Source organism: Cebidichthys violaceus, unplaced genomic scaffold, assembly GCF_023349555.1.
Source record: "Cebidichthys violaceus isolate CVI_PGR_0920_01 unplaced genomic scaffold, fCebVio1.0.p SCAF_10, whole genome shotgun sequence".
Taxonomy (NCBI): domain Eukaryota; kingdom Metazoa; phylum Chordata; class Actinopteri; order Perciformes; family Stichaeidae; genus Cebidichthys; species Cebidichthys violaceus.
In genome coordinates, this window is record NW_027176263.1 from 6337886 (window position 1) to 6361302 (window position 23417).

The 23417-nt window shown below is 41.5% G+C and overlaps 2 protein-coding genes across 5 annotated transcripts in view; both read right to left on the bottom strand.

The window, feature by feature from the left end:
• The window catches only part of slit1a (slit homolog 1a (Drosophila)), an 88455-nt gene extending 76631 nt beyond the window's left edge, over positions 1-11824 (bottom strand). For all 4 annotated transcript variants that reach the window (XM_068722676.1, XM_068722658.1, XM_068722666.1 and 1 more), the window contains exons 1-2: positions 11144-11824; positions 391-462 (exon numbers count right to left, since the gene is read on the bottom strand). In XM_068722676.1, the coding sequence (XP_068578777.1) occupies positions 391-462; positions 11144-11352 (281 nt within the window). In that variant the 5' untranslated portion in view covers positions 11353-11824. The remainder of the gene's footprint in view (positions 1-390; positions 463-11143) is intronic.
• A 3940-nt stretch (positions 11825-15764) lies between these two features.
• On the bottom strand, positions 15765-22355 carry LOC137877578 (rho GTPase-activating protein 19-like). The gene is made up of 11 exons (XM_068717560.1): positions 22277-22355; positions 21697-21950; positions 20566-20646; positions 19860-20069; positions 19513-19739; positions 19070-19156; positions 18483-18548; positions 17970-18188; positions 17790-17885; positions 17406-17518; positions 15765-16936 (listed from the first exon to the last, which is right to left on the bottom strand). The coding sequence occupies exons 1-11, from the start codon at positions 22321-22323 to the stop codon at positions 16927-16929; spliced, it is 1410 nt and encodes a 469-aa protein (XP_068573661.1). The 5' UTR covers positions 22324-22355; the 3' UTR covers positions 15765-16926.
• Positions 22356-23417: the final 1062 nt, after the last annotated feature.

Below are 23417 nucleotides of genomic sequence, written 5' to 3' on the forward strand. Positions count from 1 at the left end.
AACCTATTTAGGACTGTGCTTGTGTACACATTACATGTTGATGTGTGGGAACAGAGGGCAAGTGTGTGTGTGTGTGTGTGTGTGTGTGTGTGTGTGTGTCTGAGGGACAATAAGTGCTACTACAACATACAGAATACGGTGAGAGAGAAGTCCATTACTTCGCCAGCTGCAGTCACTCAGTAGCTTAATGTACTCTGGAGTAGGACTCTTGACAGAAGCATCTCCACTTCACTGGGTTTATGCTAATTTGAGCAGCAAGGCTGTACAACTTGTGTGATCCAAGTTTAGATACAGTTCAGATATGCATGAATCGATCAACCCAGGCACGGACATGCACCACAGATACACATTCAAACCTCTCATCGTCACACATGAACATGAAATACTTACAAAACTCGGATGTACTTCAGTCCAGCGAAGTCACTCTTGGTGATGCGAGTGAGGTTATTCCCATTCAGCTCCCTGCAAAGACAGACACGCAAAGATGTATGAATAATTAATCTTTATTCTCCCTTTGAACCTCAGCTTGATGACTAAAGGTCATGGTGGCACAAATGCATCTTTTTCTACTGATGCCTGAGTCAAAATCTTATCTGGAGCTTTGCATCACACACAACCACACACTTCAGGCCCAAACACACACACACACACACACACACACACACACACACACACACACACACACAAAGCATGATACTGGTGTAATGCTGTCTTTAATTGCTGCTGTTTTTATGAAATGCAAATTTCTATAGATGTTACATGTAACATATATTGAAGGGTGGAAACAGAAAGGTTGTGTTAGAGGGAAGTTCACAGTCAGTTTTAATTATACTAAGAGATATTAGGTCCTATTAAAATGGAAGACACATTTGAGCTGCCTGTTTGTCTTTCTATTCCAGCCCTCTCCCACCAACACCCACAACCCCCCTCTCTTTCTCTGTCTGCCCTGTCCTTCTACTATTGGTGAGGATTAGCAGCAGCCAGCGGAGGGGATTTGGGTAGGGCCACAAGGCCAGAAAGCTAAGTGCTGTGGATATAATGGAAGCAGGCTCCCTGCTGTGAGCTGGCCATTGCTGCAAAAGAAGAGACTAAATAGTTGAAAAGAGAGAGGTTTTAAATTAACTGCTGGGTCCTTAAAAGTTAACCATCATCTAATAGCTGACAATAATTATTTATAAAGTGTCATGTATTTGATAACTCTAAATAGCATGACAACCTCACTGGTTCAGTTACCTGCTGACATGAGACAGGTTTGTATTGTCCTTTGTTGCTGCAAAAGACTGTGGAAGATTTATATTTAACCTCAGTAGCAGATTGTATTCTCTTGACAGAGGGGGAAAAAAGCAGGCAAAGCATGCAAATGTTTCTCTGTGCTACTGCACGCTCTAAGCATTATGAGTCCACCCTACCCTGACTCCCCCCAACCCCCAACCCCAAAGCACAACCAAAAAAAACTGGTTCCAAATCTACGCCGAAAGCGCTGGTCTCTCTCGCTCAGTCACTCTCTCCTTCTATAGTCTAATGACCACTCCAGGGACTGTAGCGCAATGCAGTACGAATGAGAACGGTCATTATAGACAGATGGTGAAAGTGTGTGTGTGTGTGTGTGTGTGTGTGTGTGTGTGTGTGTGTGTGTGTGTGTGTGTGTGTGTGTGTGTGCGCGCGCGTGCGCGTGTACACAGGTGCATCGACAGGCCAAGCGACAGGGCCACGGGAAATAAATAATGGACTGGGCTTCATTAGCCTGGTCTCCGATACACACATGTGGTGCTCATTACAGGTGCTTACGCAGATAGGCACTCACACATACACCCACACACACAATTCTGGATTCCCAATGTCTTATCTTCAGGGTGGTCATTGCGGATGACACACTGAGGACATTAAAAAAGAGGAAGATAGAAGAGGAAAAAGGGGAGAAATATGGTTAAAATGAGGGCCGGCAGGGGGAATATGTGGGAAAATTACTCAGAAGTAAAAAAAAAAATAGTGAAACCACACTTTTCTCCTCCAGGAATGAGGTCTTGCTTTATCCTGTAATAAGAGACATGCAATAGTTTCTGCATGTACTCTGGAGTTGACTAATTTAATCCGTTATGCAACAACATCTCAAAGTGTTTTGTTAGCTGAGATCTGGTCATTGAACTAAATATAATTTTCCTGGAAACGTCTTCAAATGATGATGCATTATCCTGCTGTAAGTAGCCATCTTTTAAATCAAATTGGCCGTGCACCTGTTCAGCAATGGCGTGACATTTAGGCAATGCTCAAATGCCACCAGCAGACTATGATGTTTTAGCTAGTCAGAATCCACACTTTATGACATATTGTGACCTTTTCCATTGGCATTTTGCAACTGAAACCATGCAATGTTTTCAAGCCCTTGAAAATTGCCCAGGTAATAACGTTCCCACTGTGACTCATTTGCTACAAGGACTGATGACTTGTGCATGTTGACATGAACTTCTGTATTCAACTGTTATATTTGCTGTAAAGAACACATTTAGGAAAGCCATTGTCTTAAGCATGCATTTTGCATAAAAAAAGGAAACGTTTTTCATAAAGTGGACACTGGGCTTTATAGCCCATATATAGTGTTAAAGCTCCTGGTGTTTGACACATCTGATGATGTCTGCTGACCCATGGGAGTATTCTGTCTCTGGGGAAACTTGTCAAGTTACTCTCCTGTCTGTAAGGATGCTCTGTTTATCTTGCTGATGGAAAGAAGCTGGGATTCACATCAGTTTTGACCGGGAAGTCATTTTTGCACACATACACACACACACACGCAGAGCAGTGGAGTATACATGGTCAGTGAACTTTGGTGCTCATGCATGGATGAACAAATAAATGTGAACCCACAACTAAAATACAGAATATGGACTCTAGACGTGCATGAAGTCAAGAGTCTGGAGTCAGCGGTACTCGTCTCGGTGTTGATTCCATTTTTAAATAAGGGCACTATGTAATATGTGGTGTCAAAGCATCAAAGATAAATCTGCTGTTCATTAACAATACCAGACACTGCTACTTTCTTTGTTTTACAATCAAAGGATTCTATGCAATGGCTTTTGGCACAGCAGCAAAGACACGTCACTCCTTTCATAGACAGATGTTCTGTAGTACTGACTTTGGGTGGGTTTTCACATTACAGTGCTGCAGTATTACTTCAGAGGCAGAAAATTATTAGGTGTCATTCCCAGGTCCTACAGCGAACGATTTCCACCTCCAAATGCTACAGTCAAAGCCATTCCATCTTCTGGAACCTCTGCAAGGATTCCCAGTCAATTTATGACATCACTATCAAATCCCTCTTCATCTTCCATCTAAAGCCGATTGATGCATGGGAGTACTTCCTGGTGCACCTTCCCTCGGGTGGACACGCGGAAGCTATGCTCCACCGTTCCACATCTCTATAATTCAAAGGGGCTCAGAGCGCTGCTCAATTCTGAAAAACTCATTATGTTTATTTCTGCCAGCTGCTGGGGTCCCTCGGCTGAGGGGGACCTGGTTCGAATTGAGCAACATTACATGAAATGAAACCCCAAGACAAAAAGGGAGGAGAAGCAAACAGACTGGCTCACCAAGGCCTGCGTACAGACACACTCACACGGATACAAATATCCATATATGCTCTGCTTCTTACACACATACACAAAGACCGTTTAAATATACTGAATCAAGGAATGAAGACAAGAACACCTACTGCCATGAACACAAACAGTGCCCGTGGAAAAGGCAATTGTGTTTTGTTGGGAGCTAGACGGAGCAAAAGAACATAATGATCACAAGAGAAACTACTGTTGGCTGTATAACCTTTCAGCAACACCAAGCTTCAGTTTGATAGTCTTCTGCTTGCAGCCACAAAACAACTGGCAATGCAAAACTTACTCACAGGCTGTGGCAATAGGCAAGATACAATGCAGTGAGGGTTACAAACATGGCTAGCAGGCTAACAAAGGCATTTCGCAACTTGAAATTAGTACACTTTTTATGAAACACTTAATTCCCTGTCTTAACACTCACTATACAGTTATTCAAGCAAGGACAAACTGAAACAGCAACATGATGAGCCTTAATCTAGAGGACAAACTGGACATTGGTGAGTCTTGCTATTTTGCAAGACACAGTTCATTCAAATTGAACTCGTTGGAGGTAAACACATCTCTCCCCTACGCTTTTTGAATTTACACTCAAATGAATTATCGAGGTGCATATTTTTTTGCAATGCAGTCATTCTGTATCACTGTTGTGAGAACCACATGACCATTTGTCCTGAGCAGCTTTAGCCTGGCAGGGAAGACAGAAGCCAGCTGATTGAGGATCGGTGGCACAGTGCTTTCCAAACCCCTCGCTATGAAAACAATCTGATGATCAGAAGCCTGAGGTTCTGTACAGACAGAGCGTGGATGCTCATTAACCACAATCACACACCGACAACGCTATTTGATCAGACCAGCAAGCACTGTCCCTAATGAATGAACTGAACAGGTTGAGAAGTTGCGGAAGAGTGAAGCATTCCTCTTCCTCCACACTCTACGGCATAAGGACGTGACAGCCGTGAAACACGCAGGAGGAGAGAAGGGATGAGGGGGGGACAGTCACTGAGAGAAGACAGTGTTGTTAGCTGCCTGAGAGTGACGGTGTGGAGCAGTTTGGTGGAGTGTTACGAGTATCACCACAAAGCTGTGAGGAGCTGACGGGCTGTCTGGGAAACGTCGGTGTAGAAATGAGGCCCGGTAGACTGTGAGGAGAAAGTGACCTACATAGGTCCAATGGGCTACAGAACCAGGCAGTACCATCTGGGCTCACAACACCCTCCTAAACAAAAATAGAGAGACAGAGAAAGTGAGAGAGAGAGAGAGAGAGAGAGAGAGAGAGAGAGAGAAAGCAGACCACCATGACCAAATTAACACACTTAAACGCAACTGGAACACTTCTGTCCACAATAAGAGGTCAGAATTTTGCTCAGCTTGAACAAAACATTCCCTCTCCATTGAAATGTGGCTTTCAGACAAGCAGTTAAGTCCCTCCACTGTACATTTTTAGTGAGTGTGTGTGTGTGTGTGTGTGTGTGTGTGTGTGTGTGTGTGTGTGTGCGCGCGCAAAAGATGTCTGAGAGTGTTTTACCGGCTCTTGGGCTCCTGAAGGGCTATTTACAGTTTTCATTCTGCTTAGTCAGGCCTCAGGAGCAAGATTACTGATAGGAAAGGTAAACATCAAGCATGCATTGCACACAGACACACACACACACACACACACACACACACAACCGATTCTCGGAGGCTTGACCTACGCAGGATCTCCTACCTCTTGCAGAGGTACTTATTGTATAAACGGCTAGAGGTACAAGTTAGGGACCAAAACTCAAGCATCTGTATTTTTCTGTTCCTACCTGGCCTTCACACGTCAACTACAACCTTGAAAAGGAGACTCAAGAGTTATTTTTTTCCATGTAGCAGAAGCTACTGTAAGCAAGAGAGACTGCGAGATGTGAAAAAAGGAGCCACGCAAAAGACAATGGAGGAAAGTAGCATACAGCCACTTTCTGATCGAACATAGATAACTTATAACACTCTCTCAGGCCGAAGCGAATCAATAAAACATCTGTTCCAATGTGTGTTACTGCCACAGGCTGGAAAAAGAACACACACGGGGCTGCAGTAGAGACTGAAGGGTCTTTCATGGTTTGTACTGTAACTGTAGTTTGTTCAGTGACAGACGCTGAGGTTCTGTTGTGGCTTTGAGTCCCGCTTGAAGCTATTTAGGCCGTATGAAAGTGTACTTTGACTGTAAAGTGGATCATGCGGACAGAACATCTGCTCTGCCACATCTATTATGTTTCAGTTATTCCACACAGAAGACTGAGAAGACGTTTGCCTGACAGATGTGCGCTGACGACTGGTAATTTGATGGATGCTGCATGTGTGCTGGAAACTGTCTGTTGATCCCTGAGAATAAAGAGTTGTTCTGTGTACGCCCCCCCCCCCCCCCCCCCCACTGAGCGTGCTCATATCTACATTCCTCCAGCTCTTTGCAAAGATTAGCTCATCCAGCAGATAACCCCACTACAAAAGCCGGAATGAAAAGGCAATTAAGTGATTAGTCAATCAAGTAATTGTTCTGTTCACATTTTAAACAAAAAATGACAAACTAAAATGTGATAATTTGTTGCTTGAATAGTTAACCAAATCTATAGGTAATTTTGGCTGATGGTCAGATAAAGCAAGACGTTTGAAGTAGAGCTGCACAGACACAACTTTTTCAGTCCTGTTACAGAAAGCTGTTTTTGTATCGGTCGATACCAAGTAGGGATCCTATACCTGCGTTTAATTAATAAGTTGTAACCCTCACTATGTGTCAGTGACTGGGATCATTCTTTTAAGTGAAAGGCAACATCAGACTTGACTTCAATATTGCTTTTATAACTTTGAAAAACAAAAAGTAACAAATAAATACTTATTAGAATAATAAAGCCTACAGCAACTTGGTAAACAATTTAATCTCAATTTAAGTGTAAACCCTTTTAATGCAGCAACAAATTAGTCAAAACTTAACGGATTTAATGTTCCATTATATAATGTTTAAAGTGTATAAACATAGAAATGAATAGATCGACCCATTGTCATCAATAACTGATCCAGATATTTGAGTCAGTATCGCCCCGGTATTCAATATCCATATCGGGCCGTATCAGAAAATAAGTGTAAGGTTAATCGATGAATGTATTTTTTGAGAATTAAGACCGACTTCAGCAGAGTACATCAAGACACTCCAATGTTGCAGTGAACAAAGCACTGAAAAGAACTGAAAATGCACAGACTGATGCAGATCTAAAGCGGCTCTTGAATCTGGCTTGCTGCCCATAATTTCCTCTCAAACTTGAATCACATCAAAAGCTTCTTGACTAGTGTGAAATGTGGATTATCAAGGCATGTCTACAACGCCAAGAGAGTGTTCACTGATGTGCGTATAACACACACACACACACACACACACACACACACACACACACACACACACACACACACACACACACACTTCCCTCTTCATTGCCAGCTTCTTACTGGCTAGCCAGGAGGGTTAAAAGGAAAGATGGACTTCTGAGAGATGAAAGGTGATCTAGGTGGATTCTCCTAATTCAATTTTCATGGTCTGCTGAGATACAGCCACTTTCAGATAAGCATGCAAAGCAATCACGCATGTACACTCACATCATGCACATGCTCACACACTTCATATATAAGCATGTTAGACACGCACAAGTTGAAAAAAAAAAAAAAAGTTGTCGGAAGGCATTCTTTGGCACACGCACAGCCCATTGATGGGGTCACTTCTTAGCTCTCATGAGTGCAATCACACTTCCATAAAGTAGCCGCGCTCATCAGGAGAGCAGGCCGGTAGGTGTTGGGTGAGTTTAGACACACAGCAGCTGGCTTTGATGCTGAGCAGTCTGTCATCACTCTGCTTAGACAAGCAGCACTCTTATGGTATATGGATGTAACATTTTAAAAAGGAGACAAAACTCTCCGACCAATTGAACAATAAAAACAGCACAGAGAGCCGCAAGATGAACTACTTTGGCCGACAATACTTATATTACTACAGCTAAAGCGATGGCGTTCACCTTAGTATTCAGTACAAGAGAAAAGACCACAGCTGTGTAGTGCAGGCAGTAAATTGAAATGACCCAGTCCCAGACCTGTCATTTCACAATCCTCCACCGAGCACAAACATTCTCTGAATGATCTTCATTCCAGGCATTATCACTCCTCACAGGATTATTCGCTATGAGGATGGATATATTAGACTGTAAAAAGGACCTGTGTGAAATTCAGTCTGCCTCAGGGCTACACTTATTTTTCCTTAATAAATAACATAATCTCCTTTATTCATTCATAAGCTTTGTGGTTGAGCTACATGTCTTCACTCCTCTGTGCCGTAATCCCTTCATTACCACCTCAGCTGTGCCAGCCTCGCCTTGACGGCTCTTCTCAGCCCACTCTCAACCCCGACAGCTCCACCCCTCACCCTACTTCTTTGTCTTTTTCCCCATCTCACTCTTTCCACTTTAGTCACATAGCCAGAGTTGGCAGGTAGTGGGCAGGCTGTGTTTGGTCTTGTCAGGGTAAATTATGAATCAGGTGGCCGGTGAGCTGTCAGTTGTACCAACTATGTGCCGGTGCCAAAAACACCGCAGGCATTCCCTGGCACATGCTCACAGACTCTCCACCTCCGACCCCTCCAAATACATTAACATGGTTATCGAAGCAAGGGAGCCCCTCATCTTTCACTACCACCAAACCTCATGTGTTTTCATCTAACATTACTTATTCACTGCACGCATGCTCACATATGGAGGCACATGCTCAAGTTTATGAACAAACACAAGTGAACCTCGGATTTATACAGGCACGCAGGAAAAACAGACACACAAACACACACATATGGTGTGCAGCCTCCTCCTCCTCCTCCTCCTCCTCCTCCTCCTCTATTCTGGAGGAGCTCCAACGTGCCCCCAAATCTCAGCACAGGGTAAAATACATCACTACACTGGCTTTTTGCAATTAACAGATGAGACACACACTTATCTAAACAGCAGGCCTGATTGCAGGATAAAGCAGGCAGACAAAAAGGCTTCAGGTTTGTTCAACACCTGTCCACCTAAAAGCTTGACTAAGAATTGTTACTGTCTGTGAAACTCCCTTTAATCAACCATAGATATGGAGATTTTCTCTCAGCATAGCCTGATCAAAATGTGTTATTTTTTCACAGCAGATGAATAAAGACAAGGAAGATGAGAGACAAGGAAAGAGACAGAGCGAAAGGATTGATGCAAAGCGGGAGCAGAGGGGGAGGGAGCGGCCGGTGGCCGAAACGAGGCAGGGTGTGATTTTAAAACATGGAGCTCACAGACTCATTACAGGCTTCAGCCTGAGGAGCACAGGGGTCAGACCTGATCCAAACCCACACTGACAAGTGCAAATGGGATTCTGCTGTCTGTCTCAACACCTTCCATCCACACACCCCGCCCCATAAACACGCACGCACACACGCACACACTTTCTACCAAAACCAACCCCCTCCTTCTATAAAACACACACTCTACCACCCATAAGTATCACCCTGTATACATAAGAGCAAACACACATATGCATTCACACTGATATCCATAAACAAAGTGAAGTGCAACCCCTTCTATTTTGTTAGCTTTCTCTAGTCTGCATCTACTTTCCATCCAACGTTAATACTACGCTGCCTCCTTCCATTAAAGTGAGGCAAGTACAATTTGTAACATTACACATTTGAAATGTTTGTGATTTAAATTAATTCCTACAAAGAAAAAGTTTCTGTTAACATTTCATCCTAGAAGTGAGGTCCACCAACTTCTGGAACAATTTTACAAAAAACTTGACCAGCTCATTACTCATCTTTGACCCCCGGTAGCGTTTGCACAATTTCTTTAACGTGAACACACATTTTCCAAATGCGAGCACATAAATCTAGCGATGCACATGGGACCATCATGTGAGGCAGGGTGGGCTGCGTTGACTTGCACAATCACCTTGATGAATCACCCAATGTAACCGTCTGCACAAGAGGATAGTCTCTATTGTTAAGTAGCGCCTCTCCGTAGAGACTGGCTATCTTCTACATGACCTACACACACATCTAATACATGCACCCCACACACACACACACACACACACACACACACACACACACACACACACACACACACACATCCCCCAAAAAAGGCAACGACCCAGGAATAATTTACACATGACCTTTCTACGCATCATGTTTAAAATGCAGCATCCTGAGTGTGCTAGACGTGCTTGAAACAATATAACTCCCTGCTCTACAGGACCTATGAATGCACAAACAACTTTTAACATATAAATGCTCTTGAGTGGAGGGTCAGGGTATATTTCCAGTGTGTATGGCCATTCATGTAAAAGGAAACCACAAAATGACCGTGTTTCCTCTCTGCTTCAATGTTGAACCAGCGTGTACACATAAGCAACCCGGAAACATGAAGATGGCAACAAAACAAAAAAAGGTTTTCTTAGAAATTAAATATGAAAAGCATAAAATATGCAGCCAGCTCCCACTATGCCAACGCTGCCTTTGACACAGGCTTTCTCTCCGCCGTTACCATCGCATGTTTTATTCAGGACTGATATTCTAAAAGCTGAAATAGAACAATCTATTTCCCCTCGCACTCCTCACTTTTGATTTACTGATGAATATTTCAAAGGAATGTGAGAAAAGACAGAAAAACTCCATTCTGCAAGCCGGCGTCTGCCTCACCTCTCCCTCTATCTCCCATCCTCCCTTCGTTTTACAAGACAGCTACGTGATCCTCGTGCAAGACTCACTTAAGTAGCAGATTTGCTTAATTTTCTACATGATTTAACAATTTGTGGAGTGAGTGTTCAGGGGCATGAGAAGGGGGTGAGAGGGGAGTCTTTGTCCCAGGAGTGGAGGAAAGTGAAAAGGGAAAAGAGGGGGAAAAGAAAAAAGAGATAAAGAGAGGCACAGTGCTGCATAGACAGGAAACATGTTCCCAAACATAACAGAATCTAAAGTACCAGTACCAGCCGGCAAATCTGGCTTTGTCTCACAAACTTTACGTAAAACTTTACTTTTTGATTTCTAAATGTATGTCCCATTAAAAAGTGGAGCAAAAATAGACTTCATTATTTTGCTTGCAGGATTTAGAAAGAAATATAAAATACATGCTGCAAGTATAAACAAGCAGGTAAGTAAATTATGGACACATGTGAAAGGAACACATCTGCTCCTGCTCTTTCTAGTCCCTCATGCCTATTTATACCTGACTGGAATGCCAGTGAGTGACTGACTTGCTGACACACACACACACACACACACACACACACACACACACACACACACACAGCTTTACAGGCAAAGCTATTGTTCTCTTTCAGTCTAAGCAAAGTCATGTGCACCACTACAATACAGAAAGGGGACAGAAGGAATACAGTGAATAAAGAAGACAGAGGGACACAGGCAGGGAGTTCTCTATCTCACACACTCACACACACACACACACACACACACACACACACACACACACACACACACATAAACACACAGGAGTACAGATGGTACTCACAGTCTTTCAGTGGTGCGGGGGATATTCCTTGGCATGGTTTTGAGACCCAGTCCATGGCAGTCTACTGTGGTGCCACTGCAGGTACACAGGGCTGGACAGGCACTGGCATTGCCCATGAGCAGCGCAGAGAGCATCACCACCCACATCCAGAGTGGCTGACCCGCCAGCCTGCCCATGCCTGCCCCAAAACAGCTACCTCTGACGGGCATATTCACCACCACTGCAGCCAGCTCTTCTTCAACAAAACCCTTACTTCTCTCTGTCCACCCCTCTCTGCTTCGCTGCGAAAAAACAAAACTCCTGCTACACCTTGCAAGTCCTCTAAAAAAGAATTAGATATTTGTGGTGAATATAAATAGAAAACAAAACTATACAAAAAAATGCTATTATTTTCCTCTTAGCTGTGAAACAGAGCAAATCCTTTTTGTTCTTCTAGATTTCTTTATGATGTAGGTATGATATCCACCACAGTTTGCTGATGTAAAAAAAGCTGTTTTCTTTCTCTTATTCTCTCCTTGCAAACTCTTCTCCTCTCTTGTCCTTTTAGGAGTTGCTGTGCTCTGGTCTGCACACGTCTGCGTCTCTGTCCTCCTCTCACTCAGTCCCGCTCAGCTCTGCTCGCCTGAAGAGAGAGGGAATAGGGAAAGAGCAGAAAGAGAAAAAAAAGCCAGTCTCTTTCTCTCTCTCTCTCTCTCTCTCGCTCTTACATACACACACACACCAGTCATCCATCACAAGGATCTACAAATAGCAGAGCCCCCCGACTCCACCCCTACCCCTCCTCTCCTCCCATACTGCCCCCCCCCTCAACACGCCCCCCCCCCCCCCCCCAGAACCCTGTCTGAACTCACTCTCATTCTCGAGATCCCTCTTTCATTCCCTTGATTCTATTCACAATACAAATCTAGCCCAAGTATCTTTCTTTATCTGTTTTCTTTTTCACTCACTCCACTCATTTTCTTTCAGGTTTGCCTCCAGGCAAACCCCTACAGAGAGACCTGACCTGCATGACACTGCATAACCCCTGCCCGAAGGGAGAGGCTGTGAGGAGACTGGGCTGTGAGTGTGTGTGTGTGTGTGTGTGTGTGTGTGTGTGCATACATGTAACGAAGGAAAATCCACTGGGGAAGAGAGGAATCAACACCTGAGTCCTTGGAGGCAAAAAAACGGAATAAATAATCCGTAAATGTGGGTCTAACATGTAGATCGAGTGTGGCCACACACACAGAAGCTGCAGCAGGGAACAGAAATGAAGGACACGCACACACACGCACGCACGCACACACACACACACACACACACACACACACACACACACACATTCACAGACATACAAGTATTCATGATCTGTTGGGAAGGCAGACCACAGCCATACAAAGTAAGTAAACACTATATTTTAAACACAGGGACAGAGATTATATCCTCATATATACAGGAAAAGATAAACAGCTAAACTCAACCATACTTGCTTTGTTATTCAGATTTATGGCAGTAACTGGCACATAATCCCCATCATAACGCCTTTAATGCTTTATTTACTTCAAAGGAAATCTTAATAAATAGTATTTTGCAACGGTTGACATTTAGTTAAAACAGTGGATATATTAGAGTCCAGCTGCTGTTGACAGTGTAATTGCAGCTTGCAGGAAACTTTTCTAAATGCATATTGATTCAGTTCGTGGAATTGCAAACCAGTATTCTGGATGTGGGTAGGAAACACACTTCTCGTTTTTATAGGTTCAAGCCAAAGTGCACAGCTATCCACACAATTAAACAAATGGTCACACTTTAAAGTTAGGTATAGGGAATTGAGAGAAGTTACAAAGGAAAAAGAGTAACAACAAGCACTTCTTCTATAACTTTTATTGAACGAATGTGTAATGATTAGATCCTAAATATCTGTGAATCTGCATGCTGATCACCATCATGAGGCTCTCTTGATTAACGCTGGATCAGCTGTTAAAAGGCAGAAAACCAATAAGTAATACTTAGATCGCTATCCTATTATACATACATATATATTAGTTACTAGTTTAACACCCCCTTGTGTACGGCAGTGCACTGGCAACTGAGGAGGTAATGGTACGGCATTGGTTTAGTGCCATTTAGCACCTGATCCAGCATTAATCAAGAATGATTCATGAGGTGCTCATCTGGAGATTCACAGATATCTAGGAACTAATTATTCGACACTGGCTCATATATTGATTTGCATAGCATCTGTCAGTTTTTGTCTTGTCTGTTTTTTTCTATTTTTGTCCAACTAATTATATAATTCTTGATTCAGAGTCAGTAAGGAACTACTATTATTCATTAATTAGCAGTTTGGTTGCTTTGAAACTACACCGTTATTAAAAACTTAAAGTAACTAAAAGTTTGGTAGTTTAATAGAACTAAACAAAAAGTAACAAACACCTCAGCTATTCAGCCATGGCTGTACTCAGCTCGAGCCACTTAGTCTCTGTTCAAATTCTACAGAGTGCTTTGCTGCATTTTGGATCCCTCTAAACATCAGCACAATCTCATAGTCCGAAGAACCCCATTAACTTAAACTAACAAAGGCACAAAGAGAATCAGGCAGGAAAGATGCAAGACGAAACATTTGAGTTTGGGTGCGTCTGTCTGCTTTGTTGCTTGACCAACTGGAAAAGTATACATATGCTGAGGTGTGTGTGTGTCTGTACATATGCAGGTGTACACACACACACACACACACACACACACACACACACACACACACACCACAGAAAGAAAGCTCCATCTGTGCTGGTAAAAGTGTCAGTGCAGTGTTGATCTTCCTTCTATGAGTGGCTAATTAAAGAGGAGACAGTGGTGTTTAGTGCTAAGGGGGGTGGATGTTAACGTCCCCCCGCTCTCACAGAGTCGTGATAGGAATGCACACAAATACACAACAGGAATTCTTCTGCTGCTCTCAAAGCAGTTGGAGGACATGGCAGCAATTTACAATTAAGTCTGGGAAAGAAGAGTTTGCAAAACAGAAGAGCACACCAACAGTTGACTCTGATGAGGAAATAAATGCAATTAATGTAGAATAGCACCCAACCTCTAGTGCCGGAGCCTGTGGAGTTCAATAAATATTTTCCTACCGCTTGTAACCAAACGTTTATGAAAACGAAGCTGGCAGCTTCTCGTGTCTGAATAGAGGAATGAATTCACAAAACTTCGAAGTGCTTGATAGAGGGAAAAGAAAAAAGAAAAAGAAAGAAAAAAACAGAAAGAAACCAAATTTAGCATCTAGAAAATTCCACAGCATGCTTCAAACCAAAGAGAAGTGATGTCTATTTCACCCTCAGAAGAGCTGCTTCTCAGAGAAAAGGCAAGAAAGATTATTCCACTGTCCATTGTTGAGAAAAAAAGAACCCCAAAAAACTGTGCTGGAGTCTACAAAACTATTTCAACCTTGAATTGTTTATTCCCCTTTAGTGTGGTATTTCTCTATCTGTAGTTCTAAACAGAATTAGCTCCCTCTGAAAGTCATTATAGTGCATACATTTAAAGCCAAATCACACACACTCATCATATATGCTTGTGGGTTTTTTCTGCACACCAGATAATGTAAAGTTGATTGCAGTATGTCTGACTCATTTTACAGTCATCATGCTCATTTTGGAGCAGGAATGCTAAATAAAAACCCCTCCGGAGCTCTGGCTGTAAAACAATACTATTCCTATCATGGAAGCTGTCTGATGTATATTTACAGAACACGAGAAAAAGCAGACCCATTTTCACAGATGTTTACAACATATACTTACAATACCAAACATGCATTGACATGGACACCATAATGACACACTGAGACATTCCTCCTATTTGAGAGCTGCCTTCACTCTTACTATCAACCCACTCACCCTCCAACTCCGTAAAACAATGTGTTCAATTTTGGGAAAATCATTTACTGCTAACAGCAATAATTTTTTCTTGTATGTTTACCTTTGGTTACCTTGTGGGTATATATTGGTCATATTTAGCCTAAAACTAATTAACATTTAAATTATATTTTGACATCTGTGTATATCTCAGCACATATATTGTCACATGTGTTTCGTTTGAATTTGTGTTTCCTTCCCGTTTCATATTTGCTGCAATGGCCTTTATAAGCCTAAAAGATTTCAATCAACTTGTTGACTGTTTTCTGGCTGTTTGACATTGGATCACATATATTAAAGAAGGGAGAAGTCAAAGGAGGGGAGTGAGAGAAGCATAAAGTAACATTTCTTGTCCGGGAAATATTGTATATATTCAAATAGGTTTTATGATTGGCAACTTGGCCAATATATTTTTGTTTTTGTTGTTATTTATTAAAATATAGAGTGTTCCAATAAACATATTTTGGGTATTTAACAGGACATGAGTAGCTAATAAGCAGATTTCTCTCGTAAGGATATTGTCTTTAACAGTCTCTATTTTGACCAGATCAGAGAAGATGTTGCACCTCAGGCGCTCCGGCTGACTAATTATTTGCAACTAAATAGCATCACCTTGTGGCTCCAAGTAAAATAGCATCACAAGCTTCAGAGAGCAACATGAAGGTTCATAACTAAGTCTCAATCCTACTTAAGCCCACATGCTAACATTTCAAATGAAAAGACACCTACAGAAGTCAGCTTGATGTCTTTTAATTGCAGTGAGGTGCATAGCTTCACAGTAGCATCAATGCCATCAGTTGACATGTTGAAAAAGCATCACATTATAGTTGCATTGTAACAGCTTGGCGACGTGCGTGACTGATCTGGAAACTGCTACTTAAAGAGTAAGACAACGAGCAGGTTTAAGTGACTGAAACTCTCCCAGAAAGCACCTGGGTTAACAACCAGAATAGAACACATTTATCTTCAGTAACCTTTGAAAATAAAAGATAAAAATACATTTAAAAAATAGGTTGAATAATTAAAAAGATACAAAAGCATATCAAGCAATAAAACTGTAAAATGATGAAGTTAAAAGTAGCAGTAGTTTTTAAATATCACAGTATTCTTTAGTATCACAGAAGGTTTGAGCTAGTGGAAACAAAGAGAAAACTATTCATATAATCTACTCAAGATGCTCCTTTGGCTTTTAACTCTATCTCCCATCCTCCATTACGCTTCACTGCCCTAGTTTACCAACATTTGAATATATTCTTCAGCACACACTTAAAGCTATCTGGAATTTAAAGAGAAAATGTTGAATACAAAGATATATTCACTTTAAGGCACATCTCAGAATTTACCACTTTTCTAATAAAAGTCTTGAACGCTCTGTGTGAGTCTAACTAAAGCTACTATAATTTACAAACAAATGTAACATTTAAATAGAAAAGCCTGCACATCACATTTGATCCAATACATCCGATGCACTCGATTCCAGGACTTGAAACACCCAGTTGACCAATACAAAATAAATACTTAGGTTTAGAAATCAAATGAACATGTTTCAGTCAATGGTAAAGCTAAATAGCCACAAATTCACTGGTGTAAATACATGTCACTGCATCCTGCTGAACATTGTGAAAGAACAAGGAATACAGACTTTAAGTTGGAACGCCTATAGACTGGGTAGGAAAACTGGTCAATAACATTAACTTACAATAGTGCATGCAACATCCTCACTGTTTTCCATTAACCCCTGTTGTGTCCCCTAGCTTAAGTAAAACGTTTGGGTGGTTTCTTGCTTTCTTCCTAACCTTTAAGACAAACTTCACTGGCTTGCTTTACACGGTTGATTTTATACCCCTAACGTAACAGTCAGCCTGATGCTTCCTCAGTTGTGAAGAGCGCATTCTTTTAGAGAATCCTGGACGAGATGAAAAGAGAGACAGAGAAGAAAAAGATTAGGTAATGTCTAATCCTTTCAGCAGAGTACATCAGGCATCATTAACAATGTAAGCAACGTTGAGTCACAGTGAGGCCAGGCTTGCCTGTGGTGAACCACAGACCGACGGCTGGAAGTACCAGAAAACTCCTTCAACACAGTCATGAGGAAAACTACTCATCACTTTAGGAGTGAAATGTGCTGTCCCACAATTTAAAATGTGACATTTTGATTGGTTTTGGTTTGAATAAAAGATAATTAGTACTTCAGCACTTCTCCATACATGTCCATCATCAAGATCTTGGGGAATATTATTAGACCTGCAGGACCACAACAGTAGGCGATGGTGTTTTCTTATCGTGAAGAAGCAGATTCTCCCATGTTACACAGGGCACACACTCATTGTAAGACTTGTTTCATTTGTGTCGTGTTGAGTCAATGCAATACTCACTCCTCCACAGCTCGTGTTTTCTCTTGCCTGGCCATCGACTGGCCGTTGGGTAGAGGACTCTGCAGACTGCCGTTTTCTTTCTCTGTTAATACTTGGCTTCCCAACACCTTTCTCTGTTTCATAAACAAAAAAATCATTACTGGAAGATATCAAGAGGGTAAGGCTGTGTTTATTATACCATGTAGATTCTTCATTGTAAACAAACATGCTTTTATATGTCAATGATTTTCATCTAAATCCACTAAAATATACTTATAATGTATATAAGACAATAAAGATCTCATTGATACAAATTTTATGTAAACAAATAAGGAAAAGAAAAAACCTCATAATGGAATGAAGGCTGAAAGGTGAAGGCTGCACAGAGGAGCACCGTCAACAAACCTTGATAATTCCACCCAAAGAGCGGGAACGCCAATGTTTCCTGCTGAAGGGTGTCCGTGAGTCAGACGAAGGCGTCCGCAAAGGCTGTTTATGAAACTACACACAAAAATACAACACATTCAGTTGCTGGGTTCCAAATTATTTTCTGTGTGTTGTTTCTTCTCCCAATGGGTGCTGTACCTGTCTGATGAGCTTCTTCTTTTTGGCAGACTCGGGCATGTTGTTGACCTGCTGGTAGAGCTCTCTGAGGGCAGATTCAGTGTAGCTCTGGGTCTCAAAGGACCTGGTGGTGGAGGTGCTGCTGCCCTCACCTCTTGTTCTCATGGACGGAGAAGGGGAGGCAGCTGTTACGACAGATATGGGCCCATCTTGAGTCCCAGAACAGAGTGTCAAGTCATCCTAGAAAATCAGACATAACATGTGACCAGATATTTTAAATGTTATCTCACTGCAACCCAAAACTCAACATCCTTAGAATACCATCCTATTAAGAGCCAAGTAGCAGATAAGAGTCTCTCTAAAGTTCTGTATTTAGACACAAAGTATCTAAAATTAACCAGACACTGAGGTTACTGGATTCAAAAGTTGGCACAGAAATACTATGATTAATTTATTGCAGTGTTAACACACTCTTTTTATTAAAATTAACTTAAGTTAGTAAAAGAGGAAAAGACAAAGGACCAAAACACTCACCTTTGATTGAGGAGTTTTTGATCCAGTGAAGTACACGCGGGTATATTCTTTGATGTACGTAGGTGCCTTCAATGGAAGTGAACATGTAAATTGAATCCTCTGATGAAATCATTGTGAGGAATGAAACAATGGTGTATTTAAGCTGCTACTGGGAAGAATAGATTATGTGTACAATATAGAAACTAAACAAACGGAATCAAATTAATGAAATAATTTAAGCCAATTGTTGAGATCTGAAAGACTACCGATTACAGGCACTGAAATAAAATAGTGTTTGTTATTTTTTTCACATGTAAATTCCATATTCTTCCTAATTACCCTGCTTGCATTCATTGTAACCCTGCCAACAACTAGAGATCACAGGGGACCCATCACTACTACATGGTTGTGATGTACCACATTTATCTTTTCAAATGATCTCCCATTAGAAATACCTCCCTGTGCTATTTCTTTATTTATTTATTTTTTATGTGATCATTAAGTTCAGCACAGAATACAGACAACGTCAACACCTCCTGCTGTTGTTCTTATCAGACAAGTTAGAGCAAGAAGAGAAGACCAGAGAAGCAGTTTGTAGAACTGTTTACCTTGAACAGTTTCTGTGAGTGCCGGATAAGGAACGCGATGCCATTATTCAGTTGCTCGATGTTTGCCTGCAGATCACTTGCCATCACCTGCAACATAAAAAAAGACCCAAAAAAATACAAACACTGCCAAACAAATTCAAGAAAACAGTCACGGTTTACTAGACTGAAAACATAGTTGACAAAATGTATTTATATAGTGCATTTCTAGTCTATCAACCATTCAAAGCGCTTTACGTGTGCCAACATTCATCTATTCAAATTCTCGTACAAGGTGCCAACTTGCTCATAAAGAGCGGTTCAGTGTGTTCCTTCAAGGACACTTCGATGCTCTCTGGAGGAACCTTCGGATTACCAGACGACCACTCTACCTCCTGAGCCACGACGCCCTGAGGATAGGTGGAACAGACTTAGCAGGTAGAACAAAACAAACCTATGGTCCTTACATTTTTGGGCCAGATGATGTGTGGAGCAAACATTGTAGCTAGATTGATAGCAGACATCTTGTTGATGTGCTGATTCCGAGCTGTGTGGTACAGCAGGTCCAGCAGCAGTTTCAACAGACTGCGGTTGGCTGCTGGGAGCAGCATGAAAAGCAGTTGAAATGCTTCAATCCGGTGTTCCTTGTCAGGCACATTCGTTTTTTCCCCCCCATCATCAAAACGAGTCAGCTCTGGACACAGCACATAAGAGAATTGTTACAAAATAGCAAAGCGTGTACTATTATTTGATTTTCTTAACATTGATCTGGCTATTGAGCCATGACATGGATCTGTGTATTATCAACCCACACCTCCAATCTTCAGGTGGGCATGATAGTGCCTGTGCGTGAGCAGAGGCTCTGGCAGCTCTCCCAGGTAAGCTTTGAGCAACGTGGCCGCATCATTGGGGTGGAAGTCGCCCGTCTCTAGATCTATCTCTGCCCCGGCATTCAGCATCTCTCTCAAGGCCGCCTGCCTGAGGCTGTGGCCCGGCACACGGAACAACCCCTCCACATGAAGGTCTGAGGGGTGAGAGAGAAAAGATGGTGAGAGACGGCCAAAGAGATGTGGTGTGTAGGCGGATAGACACAGAGTGAAGGAGACATAGGGAGACAAAGACACAGAAGTGAGGAGAGGGACAGCTGAAGCAAAGAGCTTTCAGATGAATTATTGACCCAAGCATTTGCTCCCTGTGTCTATTTTCACTGAATTACATCATCGCTTTCTAGAAATAAACCATGACCTTCTGATAATTCACTGCTTTTCAACTGAGTCAAGAGTTAGAATAAAGTCTTGATGCCAAACAAATCCAATAGTTATAAGAGTTAATAATACATGCTGATCAAGCAATTCAACTAGGTTTATTAGGACATTATTAAATCAAGTGTTTGATGCAAATACTATCATGGTTACAGATCTGTCTCCTCACGAATGACAAATGTATGTAGTTATGATATCACAAACTGCTTTGGAGGAAAGTGTGGCTGAATTCATGCATGTCTATTAAATGATACTCACTTTTACTCAGGTATTCAATGAGCTGATAGATCTGTGCAATTCCTTCTTCGGTTAATGGTGCACCGAAAACCACTCCTTTGTCTGAAAGTCAACAGTAAGACTGATTTTATACTTTACATGTACGACTGTATTCATTCTCCTTAGATTCATTAGCTCCCTTTTATCATTTCCATCCATCACATGGACCTGCTGCACCCTGTTACATACTGTAACCTACAAAAAAAACATGAAAACTGTTGAGGGTTTATGTGGAGACAGAAACTAACAATTACTTAAATTATGAATTAAACTGTATATTAAAGCTGAAACAATGAGTTGATTCATTGATTTGTCGATTGAAATTAACGGGCAACAATAAGTCAATCACTTAAATCACCTTTCACGAAAAAATCCCAAACATTCTCTTGTTCCTGTTTCTAAATTGTAAAACGTTGCTGCTTCTCTTTGCCTTGCGTTACAATAAATTGAATACCTTTTGGGTCGGGCAGAACAATCAGTTCGGTGATGTTGAGTTTGGCTTCAGAAAATTGTGATTGAAATTTCTCAGTATTTTCAGTCATTTTATAGAACAAACGATAATTGTAAAAATAATCTGCAATGAAGACAATAATTAACTGACGCCCTTCTATTGATTATTTATTTATCAATTATTATTATTATTTATTTATCAATTAAATAATCTAAAAAGTGTCAAGGTGACATCTTTATATTAAGTTGTTTGTCTAACCAACGATACAAAACCCAAGATATGCATTTGCAATTATATTACATGTATGAAGGTACTCTTACAATACAACACCTCTAGGATGAATCATGGATGGGTTAAATGCAGTGGTCAGATTTCATGTATTTACTTGTGTGGATCATCTATGTGATGATTTAATATCTTTTTAAATTATCATTTCATCCTAGGTGGAGATACATGCATTGCAAGTCTTAATTAAAAGATACTGTGTGTGTGTGTGTGTGTGTGTGTGTGTGTGTGTGTGTGTGTGTGTGTGTACACATTAACAGCAGTCATTTTTATTTAATAAGTATTTAAACTTCCTAACGCAACAGAAAATAACGTCACTCCCAACAAATTAGTCTAAATTACCGTTTCAAAGACTGAGTACACTGTGTTGGCCTCACCTTTACGTTTCAGGAAGTTGAAGGAGCGGAGGAAGCCAGCGGCGGTGGGCACCTTCGCCTCGGACTCTCCGGTGAGCTGGGCAAACTCGTCACCGGGAAGGTCTATGAGACGAGTGATGTTGCTTAGTACCAAATCCGCAAAGGCCTGCGGATGCTCGTGTCTCAGCCTCTCCACGAAGAAGTCCGGGTTAAAGATCACAGGGTGGCTCGTGTTGGGCTTCTCCTGGCTGATAAACACACTGCATGTTGTCCCCCTGTTCATGAGAAACACAGAGCTGGGGTTCATTTCGAGACTCAATGGAATAGTAATGCTTCGGGCTGGTACCTAAAGTGTAGAAGTTAAAACAGATATTAGCCGATTAACGTTAGCTACTAGCATAGGAAGTTGTTGCTAGGTTAACTAAAATGGCTAACGCCAACACGTCTGACACTACTAGCATTAACGTTAGTTACTCTACTGAATAGCGTTAGTTCACAACAAAGATATTGTATTAGCACTAGCGTTAATGATTCAAAAAACTCTTTATATAATAGTTTATTGTCTGTTAATTTGAGGATATATTAAACGAAAAGTGTAGACCTTCTGCTCAGTTTGTGATTGTTGTGGGGATCATCTGCAGCCGCCATCTTCGTTTTGAATTTTCCGCTGTTTCATCTTTAGTCCCGCCCACGGCGTTGTGATTGGCTGAAATATACGCACTTCAAGACTGCTCAACTGATAAATAATGAACATGGGCTTCCCCTTTCATTAAATATGTCAAGGGTCATTTATTGTCATTCTAAGGGTTGCACAACGAAATGCATGTTGTTGTCCCTTTGTGCTGCACAAAAATTAACAAAAGAAAATTGTGGTGGAGTACAGAAAATGAGCTGAGGAGTTTTACAGCCTTATGAAATAAGCTGCTCTGTAGTCTGGTGGCAGCGGGTACTTCCGTATCGCTTATGTCAAGTTCACACTACATGACTTTAGCAGGCTACTGATTTCCAAATGAGAGTTTTTGGAACTCCCGAACAAAAGCCCCAGATCAGAAGCAAAGCCGCTGAACACGTGTGACGAATACAACATCAACATGTGTGGCTATGCCTGTGTTACTTCTTGTGCTCTTCATTGAAAAAACGTTGCCTTTGAAAGTCGTGTAGTGTGTTCTTGACTTTACGAGATGGCAGCAGGGTGAACAGGGTGTTTTTTAGGTCCGTATCCTTTGGGCTCTGCGCAGTCACCTCACATAACTGATGCCTAGTAGATAGGGGGATGTTCTGGGCGGGTTTAACCTACTGCGGAGCCCTCCTGTCCTGGGCTGTGCACAAACAAGCCAATTTGTAATGGTTCCTGTCAGGATGCTTCTTCTCTGTAAAAGTTGACATGGCTTGGTAAGTTTGCTTTCTTTTGATTTCTTAAATCACCGTTCTGAGCCAAGGTGGATGTGAGATGACCAGGACTTTTCTTTCTTTTTTTTGCCCTTGTTTTATTTTTTATATATAGATATTTTTTTCTTGTTTATTGTAAACTTGTGTATGTGAGAGCGAAGTGGAAACCGGAGTCAAATTCCATGTATGCGTATGCATACATGGCCAATAAAGCTGATTCTGATTCTGAGAGATTCTTTGTGACGCTGCTTCCCAAGATATATAAAAGTGTTCACTTGCTGCACCTCAGCTTCACTGATGTAAACAGGGGTGTGTGTCTTTACAAAAATTTAGATTGAAGCAACAAAATCTTA

Coding starts and splice junctions, on each gene's coding strand:
- LOC137877578 (XM_068717560.1), bottom strand. CDS start 22,323: ATGGCGGCTGCAGATGATCCCCACAACAATCACAAACTGAGCAGAAG. Junction 19,740..19,859: donor TGCCCACCTGAAGATTGGAG/GTGTGGGTTGAT, acceptor TGCTGTGTCCAG/AGCTGACTCGTTTTGATGAT. Junction 17,519..17,789: donor CTTTGGGTGGAATTATCAAG/GTTTGTTGACGG, acceptor TTTATGAAACAG/AGAAAGGTGTTGGGAAGCCA.